The sequence below is a fragment of the Oryzias melastigma genome, linkage group LG16, assembly GCF_002922805.2.
Source record: "Oryzias melastigma strain HK-1 linkage group LG16, ASM292280v2, whole genome shotgun sequence".
Taxonomy (NCBI): Eukaryota; Metazoa; Chordata; class Actinopteri; order Beloniformes; family Adrianichthyidae; genus Oryzias; species Oryzias melastigma.
In genome coordinates this window covers 22,776,221-22,793,646 of record NC_050527.1, presented here as the reverse complement: position 1 = coordinate 22,793,646, position 17,426 = coordinate 22,776,221, and the positions used below count along the sequence as shown (strand labels likewise).

The following is a 17,426-nucleotide window of genomic DNA, read 5'->3' as shown; positions in this document are numbered from 1 at the left end:
TTCAAAAATGTGCATGGTTATTTTTTTTCTAAACTGGTTTCAAATCACTCTCAGTTGGGGTAATATGAGTCAGACAGAGCAGTCAATTCTATTTGTGATTGATCAGCGGAATAAATGAGACTTTTACATTCAAGACGGTGAATTTCTTTTGACTTTTCACTTTGGGTGATTCCAAATGAGTTAGACATCTATGTCAGCAAGCGATCACATCCTTTAACCTCCACAAAACATGCATCTTATGATATGCAAATATTAAAAAAGGCATTAAAACATATTTAATTCTCTATAATACATTTTCACCATTAACTTTGAGACTATGAGCCAACATTGTTGTTAGAAAAAACAAACTAAATCACCCAAGGTTACATAATTCCCACTATCTATTGCTCATTAAATAATACAATTCTTAGTTTAATATATACAGTATATATATAACATTTATTTTAAAATAAAAGCAGAAGTATTTTAGTCCTAAAAGTGTGAATTTTTCAGTTAAATGTCATGGTTCATATATGACCAATCATTTTCATTGATTTATGTTCATTTAGTCTAGTGATTGAGTCTTATAATCAGTTGCAGGGTGTCTTGAGGACAAATGAATTGTGGTTGAAGATGAATAGAAGAAATCTCTGCTTCTATAAAACAATCTTGAATAAATATTTAAGCTAAGCAATGTGAAAATGTGCATTTATTCAAGTACATTTGTTTGCCTGTAATGTCTTTTAGACTTATCAGAGAATGGGTTACAGTTATCCGTCGGGGCGTCTGAACACAAACGCAGTGTTCAGACTTGTGTGCTTTTGTTGTGATGATAGATTTGAGAGATCTTGCACTCGTCTGCCTTTGTAAACAGTGTGACTGTATCACGTTTATCTTTGTGGCGTCCTGTAACTCGACGGACCGTCCTATCTGTTCATCGCGGTGTTTAATTCCTCTCTGTCTCCCTCTGTAGAGTTTTCAGCAATAGCTGAAGATAAGGATGGGAACTGTTTGGCCTTCCAGTTTCTGTCAGGAGCCAAAGTCACTGTGCTGGCCTCCAAGACCTCCCGTAAGTCTCCCAGCAATGCTCCTTATTACCGCTCTGGCTTGTTTCCCCTTCTAAAAACAAATGAACAAACATCACAGCTCTTCAGACCTGATTAGCTCCTTTCCCTCCCTACGAAGCCGCGCTGTGAACCTTAGTGATTTCACACCTAATTTACAATTATCATTCCCAGTGACACCTTTGTATACTTTGCTAAGTAGAAGGGATGGAATTTCACCAGCTTGCTCAAGGGTTGATTATTTTGTCTAAAACTCTCACAGACCAGCTTTGAATCCATTCTAGTCAGAGAAGTACAGCAACACATACTTTCTGTAAACATTACAGGTAAGTTGAAGAAGCAAATCCATCAGCAAGTCTGCTGGTCAGACCAAAACACGTTTGACCAGTAAGACGTCATAATCAGCAAAACAATGGCAATTTAACAAAACAGGAAAGAATACAGCCATTATTTAATTAAAAAAACACTTTTACATTAAAAGTGTCTGTTAGTTAATGTCCCACTACCCCCTCTAACACGGTATGCATTTTCGTTCATATGGGAAGAAGCAATCTGACAGTAGGGACAGCAGTAGTTGTGCCACAAAACAAACAACCCTGACAAAAATTGTGAGAGAGCAGTTTTGTCATTTTACAACCTTTGATAATTGAAATAACCAAAAGTTATGTACCAAATGAAACCTTTATTACTCAGTAAAGACGATGCAGTTGTAGTTTGTTCTTTTTATCAGGTTTTATAGGCTCAAACATATTTTTACCTTTAATGATTTTCTTGAAATTACATATAAGCTTGTTAACTGATTTAGAATGTTTGTGTCTAATTGACATCATGTGTGTCTTTTTACTGCAGACAAGTTATTAAATTTTAGATCATTTAGACTCTGGATAGTCAGCTCTTGATTCAAAGTAGGGGTCGACCGATACAGATATTAATACAGGTATGTGCCCCAATATTGGGTATTTCGATACATATTGGTATTTTTAATTCGACGGGCCAATATTGAAGTGTTTTTTTTTTTTTTTTGGCTCAGAGGCAGCTGCGCCTGCTGATTGGCAGACAATACGTATCAGTATTGTATCGGCTTTGAGAAAAAACATTTTGGTCAATCCCTAATTTAAAGGCACCTATTTGTGATAGTTTCAGCTTTTAAATTGCTTCTGTTAACTTTGTCTGTTCACCAGAGCGGTACAGAGTTCAGAGTGACAGCTTCGAAGACATGTGGTTGGTGGTGAAAGAACTGGTTCAGAGGTTTGATCAGCATTTCTCCAAACTGGGGATCAAAGACTTCAAGAAAAGCTTCAGTGGTTCGCTCCCACTTCAGGACTACTTCTTGTCCGTGGACCATCACTTTCAGGTAATAGCACAACTCCACATTGGACAATGACGATGATTATTAAACAAAATTAATGACTGTATTAAAAGCCTCTTTTTGTTCTTTTTCTTTGATAGCTTCGTGTCAATGCTCAGCGATATCAAGATCTGCTGTCAGATCAAGCGGCCCAATTCAGAGCCATCCAGCGTCGCCTGCTTGCTCGATTTAAAGACAAAACTCCGGCACCTCTGCAGAACTTGGACACTCTGCTGGATGCAACTTACAGCCAGGTCAGAAACTTTCTGAGAGATTCATCTAGTCCAGTGTTTCTTTGTTGCCCAGCTTTACACCTGATTCATCTCACCAAGCTCTGCAGAAGCCCAATAATGGCAGTCATCGATGGTAGGTGTTTTTGAACCAGATAGGATTAAAAAAAACAGTGTTCCCTGAGGACTGGGGCTGGGAAACACTGATCTAGTCCTCTATGCCTCCTCATGAACTCCAGATGTAGAGAGAAATTGTTTAACTTGATGATTCAACCTCTGGATGGAATTTCATAAATCCATAAAATCCTATCTGGATACCCCTATAGAAATGATGGGAACCATTTAGGGGGGAATTTTCTGCTCGAATACTTCTGCACCCACAGCCACAATCATCCACAAACACTTATCTGTCACTGCACGTGACAGGGAGGGTGTATCAGTAACCTTCCGAATCTGTTTAAGTGATTTTTTTTTTTTCTTTTTGTCCAAATGGGTGTGAGCTCACAGCTAATCATCCAAACAGAGGAAGTCCATAAATCACCGGAATACAAACTTCACACTATAAATCCACACTTACACGTCATCACTTCATTTCTCTGTGGGTACATTTATGTTTCAGAGGACCGATTTGAGTTTTAGGGCTCAGGGTGAAGAAATATGTAGAGCATTAGGACATCTTGAATACTTTGTGACACCTTTAATGAGTGCTTTGGGAGTTCAGACTTCTGGATATTGTGTGAGTTTGACTCACAAAAACAGAACAGATCCAACCAAAATGTTCATCTGTGCTGTCAAAGTTTTTGAACTTTTGTTAGTCTGAAATTTTTACATGTGAGGTGACGCTTTCTTCCTCCTGGTGTTTAGTTTAGATGCTGAAGTCAAAGACATACACCTTCAGTTGGCTTCCAAGGAGATGCTGAGTGGAATTGTCTGTTCACGAGCTTTTAAGTATTTGTGATCAGTCAGTCTCTGTGTTTGACACGGTTCCTTAATAACGCAACATATCAACGCAAATTAACTTTGCACGGTTCTGAAACATTGTTGGAGCTTAATGAGAGGAAATGAATGAACTTGCTGAAGTACTTAATGACATTCAAATTCAAATAAACAGTGATCACCTTGGGTCAGCTTGGCTTTCTCCAAGATAAGCAATCAGAGAGCTTGATCCAAACACACCCAACCTAAATGTTAATATGCTTGCTGTGTTTAACGTCCTCAACCCAAAACATTTAATCAACAGCACTTAAAGTGATTATCCTTCACTAGCAATCTTCTTTTGACTGCTCCCTTTTGGGGACACCAAAGCAAATCATCCACCTTTATTTGACTCTAACCTCTGTATCCTCGTCGCTCACACCAAACACCCCCATGTCCCCCAATAAACCTCCTCTTTCCTTGTAGCTCCAACATCAGCATCCGTTTAGCAACATAATCACTGTCCCTCCTCTCAATGTGTCCAAATAATTCTAATGTACTATTTTCTGCAAAACATCTATCATGAGCTGTTCCTCCAATAACATCATCCGAGTCAACCCCGTACTCTCAAACTGAACCTCAACCTTTTCAGGTCTGCTACCTCCCGTCTGTCTCAGAGCAACTGTAAATGGGAAGAAGTGTATATTTATTTAGCGCTTTTCTACCTTGATTAAGGCCCAAAGCGCTTTACAGTCACAAGTCCCATTCATCTTTACCCACATACATTCCCACACTGATGGTGCCATGCAATGTGTTGCCAGACCACCACGACCAATGTTGGGGTTCAGTGTCTTGCCCAAAAACTCTTTGACACATTAGAGATCAACCGCTCAGAGATCAACCCCTTTACCCCTTCACCACAGTCACTTACTGTCTCTAAGCCAACAACATGGCTTGTTCTCACCACAGTATTCACACGTTTCTTTTTATTTTATCACACCTGAAACCTTCTACCACCCATTACAACGTTCCTGCATACCCCTCTTCACCTTTTTCCCACACTCCATTGCTCCGGACTGTTAACCTTACATACTTAAGGTCCTTCACCTTCTTCACCTCTGCTCCCTGTAACCTCACTGTTCCACTTCAGGCCCTCTCATTTACAGACAGATACTCTGTCTCGCTGCAGCTGACTTTAGTCCTCTCCTTTCCAGAGCAAACCTCCACCTCACTAGATATTCCTCCACCTGTTCTCTGCTGTCACTGCAGATCACAATGTCATCTACAAAGATCATGGTCCACAGTAGGGATGTCAAAGATATGAGATGTGCTTCAAAAAATTGATCGAGCAACTCCAATATCATTTGAAAACCACAGATGAACAAGATTATGTTGGTTAAAAGGTATAAAATCAGTCAAGACGTAAATAATCAATTTCTGGCAGACTGCAGTTTCTCTTTCTCTCTTTTTTGATTTTTTGTTTTTGTCATTTTATGTACATGCGATGCAAACAAACTTCTTTGCCTCTCCAAATGTCCTCATGCCAACCACTGCTCCACTCTCTGTATTCTTTCATATGATTTCTTTAGATCTACAAAGACAAAATGTAGTTTCATCTGACCTTTGGATCAAATATTCTTCTAACTTACCTCAACTTAGTTTCCACTTCTCTTTCTCACAACTTCATTGTGTGACTCATCAACCCTGTAGTTTTCTCAATTCTGCACATCTCCCTTTTTTCTAAAAGTTAGCACCAGAACATTTCCCCTCCATTCCTCAGGCATTCTCTCACTCTCAGATCATGTTAAACAGTCCTATTAGAGACTCTGCTGCCACCTCCGCTTAACACTTTCATACCTCCACAGGTATGTTGTTACGACCTGCTGCCTTTCCTCTCTTCATCCTCTTCAAAGTCTTTCTGGCTTCATTCTTACTGATTGTTTATTTCTTAATTTTCCATGACAGCCACCTCTTCTCCCTACTCTCTTACATTTTCCCTTTTCCCTCAAATTTGTGAAACTTGTTCACACAGAAATGAAAATTCATTGGAGATTGATTCATAATAAAACAACTTAATCTTTAAAAACACATTTAAGAAAAGTTCAATACAAAACCCAGATTAAAAGACAAGGGTGTAAGACAGACAGCAATAACCTTCAAAACCCATTCTTTATTTTACATTGACTTCAAACAAGTCTACAGTGAAACCAATGACTGACCTAAGCCTCTGAATCAACTTTTTTTATTTTGTTTTTTTATGTTGCCCCTTGCCAAAGTAATACACCAAAAAATAAATAAACCAATCCATATAAATGTGTAGATTTTGAGGATGTTGTTACATTCCACACAATTTAAGATTCACCCCAGTTTTCTGAAGAGTGCATACACATTTTTTTTAATGGATTCTATAAATAAGTTTAAAAACACTGCAATTACTTTAATGGCACAAACTGGAGTATGCTTACCAATATTTCTCTTAAATACTGCATTTAATTGGAAAAAAATCACATAAGATAGTGCAACACAAGCCAAAAATTCTGCAGAAATGCAAAGTTTAATTTTAAATGAAAAATATGTTTTGGTTTCAGCTGGTTTTAGCACCAGTCTGGGTGGTGTTAGATGTTTCCAATGGTTTACTAGAAGTTATCACGTTGTCTTTGACACTAAACAGGACTTAAGTTCTTGTATGACCTTCCAGCTGACACTGCTGACTGTCTGTTCCTCGTTTCACCTGTCCAGATGCTGTTGTGGCCTGTCATGGTAGCTGGGGAATGATGCTCCTGCCTCCTCGTGCTAATGCTTTGTCCTGTCACTCCTGTCCATCACATTGTTTCTCTCTTTCTCCATTTTCTTCCCTTCCCGCCATGAAGTGGCTCATATGCGGGAAGTTTCTGACACATTATACACTCTGTAATGTATACACGCTGGCCATAATGGAGGCTATCAATGACTGGTCGGAAGAGTGATGGCTCCGTTAAATTAATAATTCATGTCAGTCTTACGAGTCGTGCTTCCGATGCTAAATCAGCAGTTTGGCTACCAGAACGGAAAAGATGAAGGTACTTCACATCCTGCTGTTTTCTGTTTGACAAGGGTTTGACATCTGAAGCTTAACATTTCATTTTATCTGATTATTTGGTCTCTAGTAGATTTAATCTCGTAAATTTCTTTGAATGTTTAGTTGCCCTTATCCATCATTTGAAACTTAAAAAATATTCAGCATAACTTTTTTAAAGCTAAAAAAAACGTTGACAGCAAAGCATCACAAGTAATTTAGCCACAGTAGACTTCTCTGTGATCACAGGTTCTTCCAGATTTGGAATTAAAAGTATTTGCTTTTCAAGTTGAAACCCTTTACTGGTCAAAACTTTTTTTTTTTACTATAGAAGATAGAAAATTTATGGACGTTTACCTCAGGAAGGCGTGGCTCAGTGGTGGAAGAATGTGCGGCCAATCAGGAATGTTGGTGAACCAGGCACCTCTTTCATTTCGGCTGGCTGGAATGTCTGTTGGGTACATTCTCTGCATCAATCTCGGCCGGTGCGGAGGGAGGGATTTCCCCCTCGTTAGCGGTGTGTGTCTGCACACGCAGTGGCCGGCCATCACCGCCGAGCCGTCAGAGATAAGAGGAACGAGTTCCCCGTGAGAATATTCTGTGGTCTGCTGTTCATTTATGCTGCTGTGGATAATATTTCCATTGTTCATGCTGCCTGTATAGGTCTATATTTTATTCATGAATTCCAGAGATCTAGTGAGCCACATCTGACTTGTGTACATATAAACTTTTTTCATCTGCTAACTAGAGTGGCTAACATCCAGAGGAAAAAAACCCAAAGCTACAACCAGTCGCTCATGATTGATGACTTTCAGAATCAGTGAGAACTCATGAATGATGGTTTGTTATGTGTCAGTTTCGATGGTTCGAAAGAAAAAAAATCTCCTACAGTCAAAAGTCACTCAGTCCTTTGGTCGCTGGAAGTAATTTCCATCTTTGCTGTGAGCGTTTCTTTGGCCTGTCCTGGTTGGAGGTGTGTTTGTCCTTCACCTCCCTTCCCTGTCAATGCTTAAAAAGCCATCAGTTATCACGGACCCTGTATTTTACGCTCTCCCCTTTACTCACGCTTGATTAATCTCCTCTGGCAGAAGTTAGCCTGGTATTAGTTTTTCATTCTGTCTAACTTTTGACCTCTCCAGCTTGAGGTGGAACTTAACACTGTGGCTCAAAAGTTTGAAAGCTTAAACCCTACAGGACTTTGTGGGAAATGGGTGAAGAAAAGGCCAAAAGGGGCTCAAAGAAAGCAGGGAGACATTTCAGTTTCCATAAATATTTTCCTCTGTGCCGTTTCCTCTGAAAGGCCAAATGCATGTCGTTTGTTAGTATTAGCATTAGCGCCGGGCTAGCAAGTGCCGCTTGTCTGGGAGATGGTGGGGGTCCAGGCAGACAAGCTGGGCCAAACTAAGCGAAGTCTCCCTGTAATTATGAGTTCAAACGCTGGAAGAGGGCGGCTCGCTGACTGACGAGGTGACTGACAAGCCGTGCAGGGGCCTCGCAGGGCCCCTAATGGAAGCTTCTGGTAGACAGCGGCTTGATTTATCTGGCCCCAAATGGAGCTCTAAACATGGCTGAACACAGATCCCACTGTGGAGAACAGGACCACCACCAATAACAGCCAGGCCTCTCAAGTCCTACGATGGGAAGCTTAAAGCAGGGATGCATGCCTGTGCACCTAATTTGGCAATTAACATTCTTTAAAGTTTTTTCTTGTATGAAATTTCACTTTACACGTTTTATTTTGCATACGTTTAATTTTGTGCATTTATCCATTATAGTAAGTGAAGACTTTTAGAAACACAGTTCCACAAAGCCTGAGTCAGCCCAGGTAGACTAAATATAATTTGTGTGCAGCTCCCTGATAGACTCTCAACCAAAGGGCCCATAAAGATTTATGACTTCTTCAGTGCAGCTGTATATCAAATGTCAATACTTTCTGAGCAGGTTTTCAGGTGCTGAATTGTTGGGAAGACATTTTAATTGTTACTTGTTATTTTCTTTCCTATGTTTTGCAGTCAATATAAATATAAATGTCTATATATGTGGATAATATGCTTTTTAGGAGAAACAAAAAAGCTGACCAGTATGAGAAGTGACATCCATGTTCAAAGATGAGTGTTTCTCCTTTAGTGGACCTGAAAATCTGTGTGTTTACAACCGTACATCCTGAACAGCTTGCCTCATGTCTGTACTTTTGTGCGAGTTCTCGTCTCAGCGGACGTTTGGTATTTCAACACGTTTATTACCATATGTGCGTGAAACTTGGCAGAACGTGTTTCCCTTTTATGACTGGCAGATCCTCAGGTACCTTGTCTGTTTGATACTTCAAATAATGCACAGATGGGAACTCAAGAACTTCCTCTTACTGTCTTTCCATGTGATGAAATTCCTCACTCCTCTCAGGAGAGATTTCCTTCAGAACTTTTACACCATGGCTTTCTTTCTCTCTGACACTCATCCCTCCAAGCATAGCGGTGCTTTGGTTTGTTTTTCTTCAGACGGTCTGTTTATGTGACTGTCTGTCTTATCACTGAATGGCTGTCTTTTATTTAGCTTACTGATGCTTAGTGTTCTATGTAAGCGGTGGTGTTTGATTGTTGATAGCAGGGTGGGGTTGGCTGGACTTTGCACAGTCTTTTTGTCTGCTGATGAGGAGCCACATCAGAATCAGTTTCACACAAACACATGACAAAGATATTTGGCTAGAAGGCAATTAGAACGATGAGCCAAAAAAAAAAAAAAAAACAGATCAGCAGCCTTGTAGTAGAGCAGGGGTGTCCAAATCCCGGCCTTGAGGGCCGGTATCCTACATGTTTTCCAACCAACCTACCATTGAAGCTTCTTATTGGCTAAACGCACCTGATCCAGGTAACCAGCAGAAGATAAGGCTGTGATTCTGGATAACCAACTGGAGCCCTTGTGACCCGGATTTGGACAACCCTCCAAGTGGAGAGATATGGAAAAATAGTGTCCTCCATTTCAGATAGCTCTTCCCATCGATGACGTCATCATTATTTGCCGGTCATCTACGTTAACGCGTAGCTGCCAGTGCTCGGAAAGTACACAATAACTTCCGTTTTTTTTTTTTTTTTTAAAGTTATGCTAAAGAAAAAAGGTACTACTGTACTTACATTAAGATGTAAACTTCAGTGCGCAACCCGTGAAAATACGCGCTTCTCTTCCGCGGTATAATGCGGCGTGGATCACTTTCTCAGTGGAGGCATACGCAATGAAAAATCCCTTTAAAAAAATATTTAGGAGTACCCCCACAAATGGCCCTACAATTGGAGGAGTAGGGAGAAGCTGTATGGGTCGGGGGAGGAATTCAGATTTCGATTTCTGAGCCAGCACGTGAGCCTTGCTATTGACAAGTGTGGCGTTAAGGCACCACATGACAGCATCACCCACACAACATAAGTGTGTGTAACTTACATACAAGTACTTTATGATACTCTTAGCGCACACACAACAATGGTAGATTCCAATTTCATGACTTCCCTTAAGGTACCCGTGCGAGACACATCTGCACTCCCTGTAAGATGCAGTCCTCCACGGACCCAGACAACCCAAAAAAATGTAGCATCTGTACACCCCCCCATACAGTTGCATGTGACAAAGGCAAAAAGAAAAACTCTAATGTGATTAAAAACAACATTCCCAGAAGCATATACCTGCAAAAATGCTGGAACTTTATTCAGGAGTTGATGGAAACCAAAACCACCAATCAGAGAGTTGGCAGTACATCATCCTCTGGGATAAATGTTAAAGATTCTTTGTCTTCTGTCTTCCACCTCCCCAGGCAACAACCCATTTGCTCTATAGACCCAGGCTGTATCTTTTCTACATTTGAATTTATGAGCTAAACCACAAGCCGGATTTATGTGAAAGTCTGACACGCTTTAATGTCTTCGCTGATGTACTTTGGAATTTTTCTTTCCGTTTTTATCTACTTGCCCACATTGATTAGTTATGAACAAACAATGTCGTTTCATCAGCTTTCTTCAATTATTTGTGATTTAAATCATGCTCTAGTTTAAACTCAAATGGCATTAGGTTCTTGAAAGTATTTGTGAAATGGAAGTGCTTGTGTACGAACCCAGACCAGATCTGTATTGCTCTGACCGCAAATGAGTTTGGGATCCAGTCTGGCTGTAATTTATCTGAATTCCCGCAGGCTTGATTTGGTCAAGTTGCATTTTATTTATCTCTTCCAGATTTTAATCAGGTTTGGGCTCATTAAATGCCACAGTGGTTGTGAGTAAAATAACTCACAGTCCTTCCTGAGTCCACATGGGTCAAGCTGTTTCTCTTTGGGACTAAACAGCATTGAATGATAGTTGTCAAGAAATGTGGAGAGACGAGGAGGGAAGCGGGGATGAAACATATGCGCTGCTCTTTATCAGACGAGCACAGATGACCTGCCAAAAGATTTCCTCATAGATGTGGTGGAGCCAAAGGAGGCTTTATTATTAACGTGTGGATGTGGTCAGGAGTGGGAGGGGTAGGAGGCTGTCAAGGAGGATCAGTGGGGAAATTCAAAAAAGTATGGAGGAGATGGAGAGATAAAAAGGCAAAGACCGGAAAGACAGAAATACAAAGAGTGAGATTTGTGTGTATTAACCCAAATGCGGACGCTCGGAAAAGCAAAAAGCTGAGGAGGTGGTTTCAGAGTTCAAAGGGAAAAGAGAGGTTTGAATACAAAGGGGTCAAAGCTTTTGTTGCACATTAAACTCATCTTTAGAATTTTTCTAAAGGGTCTTCAAAAAGCCAGCATGTGTGAACACAGATGTATGTTCAGCAATACATTTTTCTCAGAGGATTAATCTAACAACCTCCTATACAGAAAGAAAATGAGTGCTTGTAAATGGAAATTAAGCAAATTTGTCTTTTTAGTATAAATGATGGTATGCTGCAGTAGTTCCTTGTTTTTGAGTGGGATACATTTATTAATGTAATTTGATTACACAGGATTACAGAAGTTTGTAAAACCCCCTCACTGCACACTTTTCTCAAAAAAATCTTAAAATGTGTACAATTTTCTCTCATTTAAACTCTCAAAGTTTGCATTTTTGCATTCAATTCATCGAGGAGATTGATTGACAAGCTCAGTAGCCAATCAGGACTCAAAACAAGGTGCACAAAAAAAAGAGAAATTAACTGAGATTAAATTCATGACCTTGTATAAAATATTCTGCTTCAAATGCAAAATGGTTCAAATAAAATAGAAAAAAATGAAATGATTGAAGAGAATTCTGATAGAGACACAAAGAAAATATCTGTAAAGCAGAAAAGTGGTCTTATAAAGTTAAACAGATGGATGAGGAGTTGTAAATGTTGCCTTTCCTCTTCTTTTTTGTCCTTTTATCACACGGTTGAAAGAACAAATCTGACTTTTATTGAGCGTCCCTATTATTCTCATTCATCTGCTGTCTGTCCCTAAAATGACAGTGATTTTATCTCAGAGGTTCAATAAAAACGTTTAATAATTGTGAAGGAAGAGAAAGAATAAATGTAACATGAATGAGATCATCTTTGGTCATGAGTGAAAGAAAAGTTTATTTTAAAATAAACTTTACAAAAAGGAAAAGAATAAAAAGCTTTTCAGAAGACAAAATTGGCAGATGGAACAAAATGTGACTAAAAGTCACATTAATAAAAATTTAAAAAATTCAAGAAAGGAATTTATGTGGAAAAAAAAACTAAACTTTGTGTCTCGCAGAGCAAACTTGCACCACATGATAAACTGTATGTTTGCAGCAAATAAAAAAATAAATTTTCTGACCAAAGAAATATATATATATTTTTTTTAACTGGTGTTACTGGAGTTTCTCTTTCTTAACAGCATTCTGGCTTCTTTTTTAACTAACTGGAAATGTGGATTTGATTATTTGATTTTTTTATTTTTTTATTTTTTATAAAAGTCTTTAAGAAAATGTAATAAAACCTTGCATAACAATAAATACACAAATTGCATTTGTTGGGTGTGGCACCACTGTATAAAAAATATCACCCTACTTTACTTTATCATTAGTCTTCTGTTGCTAAGTACAGATTTAAAGTCTAATCCCTGTTGGAAAGTGTCTGTCAAACAGAGATTAGAGTACACTGGATCCATTTATTTGATTTTTTTGGTTAAATTATGAGTGGAGTCATACTGGGGGACTCTTAGGACACCTATTAACCCGTCTTGTCAAGACTGGTGTGAAGGTGAGATCCATATCAAAGCTCACTGTGCTGGGAGTGAAAGGTCAGTGTTTTCCCGGTTTAAAGTCCTGCTCTCTGGCTTCCTGGCGCAGAAGTTTAGACTGCAGCAAACAAAACCGCAGCAGCCTTCTGTTTACATTCTGCTTTGGTCGTGGGAAACTTTTGTTTAGCCGTAGTGTAAATGAAATCAACTTTGCAGCTAAAAGATGACGTGTAGTTTTTGTGCTGCCGACCACTAACTATAAATGTGTATGCTCTGCATGACGCCAGGAGACCAAAGGCTGAAGTAGAATGATGAGTGAGAAGTCACATTTGTGGTGTGAGCCTTGTACTGTCTTTATTAGGTAGAATAAAACTTAAAAAAAAGAATCAAGGGAACCATGTTGGCACTATATAAATAAATATATCAATATCAGTCTCAGTAAAGACTAACCATGAGGAATAACAACAACGATTCTCTGTACTACTTTTAGTAAAATATCAAGAAAAATAAATAAATTAAAAAAATCACTTTTTAAAATACCATTATGTGAAGTAACACCTTAACGTAAAATGTTAATAAGAAAATAAAAAAATAAAAAAATAAATAAAAACTTGGATAAATAATACATGGAGCATATATTCAAATGTAAACAAAAACAAAAGAAACACTTGATGAATTCCAGTTAACAAGGCTGGGACAAAATTCAATAATGGGATGTATGCAACAATGTTCATGTAAAAATAAGTTTGTTTGTTGAAAATGGGATTATAATATAGTTTCTGCGTTCAGGGTTATGCAAGTTTTCTATCAGGTTCAAATTTTATAAAAAACAATATTCCTATTCGATTCCCATGGACTTCAGGCCAGGGACAGTTCAAAAATAAGTTTTAACGCCTGGAACAACTATAAGACTACTTGAAGTAAGGATTTATTGGTAAATCATTTTTGCAATATCCAAAAATAAACGTTGTTCCACAAAGGTTTTTTATTTTCCTCCATTTGATCCAATGCAGTCCTACTGGAATTTTATTTGTCAAATTTTCATTTAAGAAGAATTCTACATAATTAATGTTTCAAATTGAAAAATGTTATAACTTTGATTCATAAAAATATGAATTATTAAATGAAAAACTAATAGAAATTGGGACTTTTGTCAAAGAAAACGAAGAAATTGCTTTAAAAGAAAACCTTTTATGGATTTGGTTAATCATTATTACATTTGGTAGTAAAATTTGGTTCAGTTTTGATTCATTAATTTTCTTAAAACCCAGCTTCTCTGCAGGGTGACATTTAGTCTGAGCACACAATTGTAATCTAAGATAAATATTCAACTCAAATTCACCTGCCAACCATCTGTTGTTTATCACTGGCAAAAAATGTATTGTTTGTCCACAACTTTCCCTTCTCAGAAACATATAATTTTTTAATGGATTTAAGCCTCAGAAATTGTCATTTCATTTTAATTTCCCTTTAATCATTGTTAGTGACAATATTGTGTCAATTTCATTTGCATTAACTTTACAGAACTTGCAGAACTTTACATTAAATGAAAAATATTTTTAGCACACTGTTTCCTGTGTTGAGCCGTTCATGCTACTTTATTCAAAAGCAGTTTTTGAAGATATCTTAATGATTATTTAAAAACAGCTACTGTAATAGTGTTTAATCATCTCTATGATTTTTTTTTTATTTGCATTGGATTTTCTTGTTAATTCTAATGATTTCTGTCTGTAGTTTCCTGCAACCCTTTCTCTATTTCATTTTATTGGTCAGTCATAAAAAAGCAAACATTGTTCTTGATCTCTCTAGCTTGGTTAAATTGAGACTGAAGCTAATGGTTATCTAAAGTATTTGGTGGACACAGATTATTTCATATATTGTACAGGTTTTTTCTGTTTATTTTTTTTAAACTTACAGAACCACATCTCATTAAGTCAAATTTCATTCGCCCACATTCCAACTAATGAAGTAAAATTAAGGCCTCCAAGAAAGAAGGTCAGCACTGGTCGCACGCATTTAGGAAATGACATGCAAATTGTCGCTTTCCTATTTTATTAGCCTTTCATTTTTCATATGGAATCCAATGTATTTATTTTCAACACAATATACCTGTAAAACACCAGATGTTCACTTTGACATCAGAAATTATTTTTTATTAATATATGCATCTTTAAAGATGTAAAATCCAGAAGATCCAGGTCTTTTTTTAAATTATAGGGACTTTTTAAAAATAAAAACTTGGTCTAAAAACGTGTTTTCCTGTAGACTTCTGCTTAAAATAAAAATAATGCTTTAAGACAAATACATAAGTGGCAAATTTTTGTGTAGCATACATGGAGATTTTGTGATGGTTTTTTATGATCTGCAGATTTTTTGGCAAACTTTGTGTGTAACACCTGATCCATCTGTTAAAATCCTTAAGGCACATTTGCATCTTCATCCTCAAACTATAGCATGAAATAAGCATGAGCTGTATTTTTAATACCTTTCCTTTACAGATTGGCATTTTACCTGCATTGACAAGTTTATTTTGAGGAAGTAAAAAAATCGGTTGGATGTTTTGACTGACAGGTCTGGGTTAGATTAAAGGTGGGGGTTCTTCCAGTGGTGACTTGATTCATTTAAGTGGCAGCCTAATGGCAATAAATACAAGAAATGTCTGTATATTGAATTCTTTTTGACATTGAAATATATGTGCATGGCCATACGTGACTGATTACCTTCACCGGTACACTTTCTCCAAAGTCAACATGTCTGTGTGTGTTGTGTGTGTGTGCACTCGTTTGTTTCTTTTGCCTCACAAACAATGGCTGATTTATAAGATTACACGTATTTACTCTGTAATCAGCATGTTAAGAGAGAGTGTGGCAGCCGTGCGACGCCAAACCAAGGATATTTATCTTGTTGCAGTGAATTCCCAGAGTTCTCTTCATTTTTCCTCCCCTCTCTGTTTCGCTCTTCCCTCCTTCAAAGGAGACCATTGAGAGAAATGCAAACACCGCTAGTGGGGGCAACACATTCATGCACCCTGACACACACAAAGGTACACTCACATATCCTGCCAAAGATCTATTTGAGAGCAAAACTTACTTTGTGTGGTTTTGGGAGTTTGCACAGTCTGTGTTGGAGAATGTTTGTGTTGAATGGAGGAGATATTCTCATAAAGATGCCTGTGTGTTTGATGGGATTAGTAATCTGAATGAAGGTGTGGGAGATGTTATCTCATCTTAAATCAAAGTGGGCTTTAGCAACCACCTCTTCTCCTTTTTCCTGCGGTTTTGTTAGCATGGGGCTCATCCAGGCCTGAGATGTTAAAATCTTAACTCAGCTTGCCAAAACTCCTTAACTTTAAATGAGTGTCGTTTTCATGGGAAACATAACCAAAACCGTCGCCTCAGAGCTGGCTCGTGTGTGTGTTTGTTGGCCTCCCAGCCATCGCTGGTCTGGACTACATCGAGTGTGTGGTTTAGAGTTGTTCTGTGGAGCTCTGGAAATGGAACAGGTTGTGTTTCTGTTTGTCTCGCGGACAATCTGTGCAGTTTTATCACTTTAAATGAACAGCAAATATCATATATTTTTCTACCTTCTTAAAAGGCTCAAACCGCTTTACGGTCACAGTCCCATTCACTCATGCACACACACATTCACACACTGATGGTGACTCTGCTCTCTAACACTGGTGCTAACCTGTAATCACCAGGATTAAAGTGTGGTTCAGTGACTTCCTCAAGGACACTTTGACAATGTGGGACTCGAACCTGCGATCTTCCGATCAGAGCCCGACCGCTCTAGCTCTAAGTTTTCTCCAAATTCTTTCGTTACTCACTAACACCTAAAAAAACTATATGGTCCAGGACTATCTAGTGGTCTGGATTTAATGCTATTCAGACATTTTTTTTTTTTTTAAGGCAAATACGATATCACACGTGTTGAAGTAAGACAAGACAATTAATGAAGACCATTTATGAATACACTGTGTTCTGGTGATTAAAACTTGGATGATTTAAATTTGGAAGAATTTAAATATAGATTTTTTTTTTTCAAATGACCCCTTGTTCAAATGCAATGCATTGTGTTCCATAGTCACCAATCTAGTGAGCATCTATGCACACTAGTTTTCAGAATCTTCTAGGAGATTTCAGGACACTGGATATTGGAATTGTAGATTCAGACACCACTGCAAAATGGGAAACGTACTATGCAGAAGTAAGGGGTAGTGAGAATTCTGACCTAACCAAAACTTATTGTTGCATATTTATCTTATTTTTATGCAGGTCTGAATTATTTGTTGTTTTAAGGTTTTCTTTGCCTTCAACACCTCATGGTGAGATTTTGAAGGACCTTTATTATGCTATTCTTAAGCCTTTCACGGTAAACTTTATCCATATATACTGTATGATAATGCATTACCTTTGGCACACTAAAGAACAATTTTGGAAAAGTAGTGTCTTCAAATATGGCTGTTGCTAACCCCCGATGATATTGTCAGCAGTCGCCAGTGATCTACGTTAGCGTGTATTTGCCAGTGCTAAGAGAATACAAAGCATCGGTTTTATGACTCTAGAAAGTCATAAAAACCAAAAACTAATCACTTAAAAGCTCCAATTGCCCTTACAATTGGATCAGTTGTGAGGAGCTGTAGGGGTAAAGA

The 17,426-nt window shown here is 38.1% G+C and overlaps 1 protein-coding gene across 1 annotated transcript in view; it reads left to right on the top strand.

The window, feature by feature from the left end:
• Window positions 1–17,426, top strand: part of bbs9 (Bardet-Biedl syndrome 9) — a gene marked incomplete at its 3' end in the record, with an annotated part of 123,314 nt that overhangs the window by 62,905 nt on the left and 42,983 nt on the right. Inside the window, 3 exon segments of the mRNA XM_024258633.2 lie at window positions 953–1,048; window positions 2,225–2,397; window positions 2,493–2,645. Coding sequence (XP_024114401.1) covers window positions 953–1,048; window positions 2,225–2,397; window positions 2,493–2,645 — 422 coding nt within the window.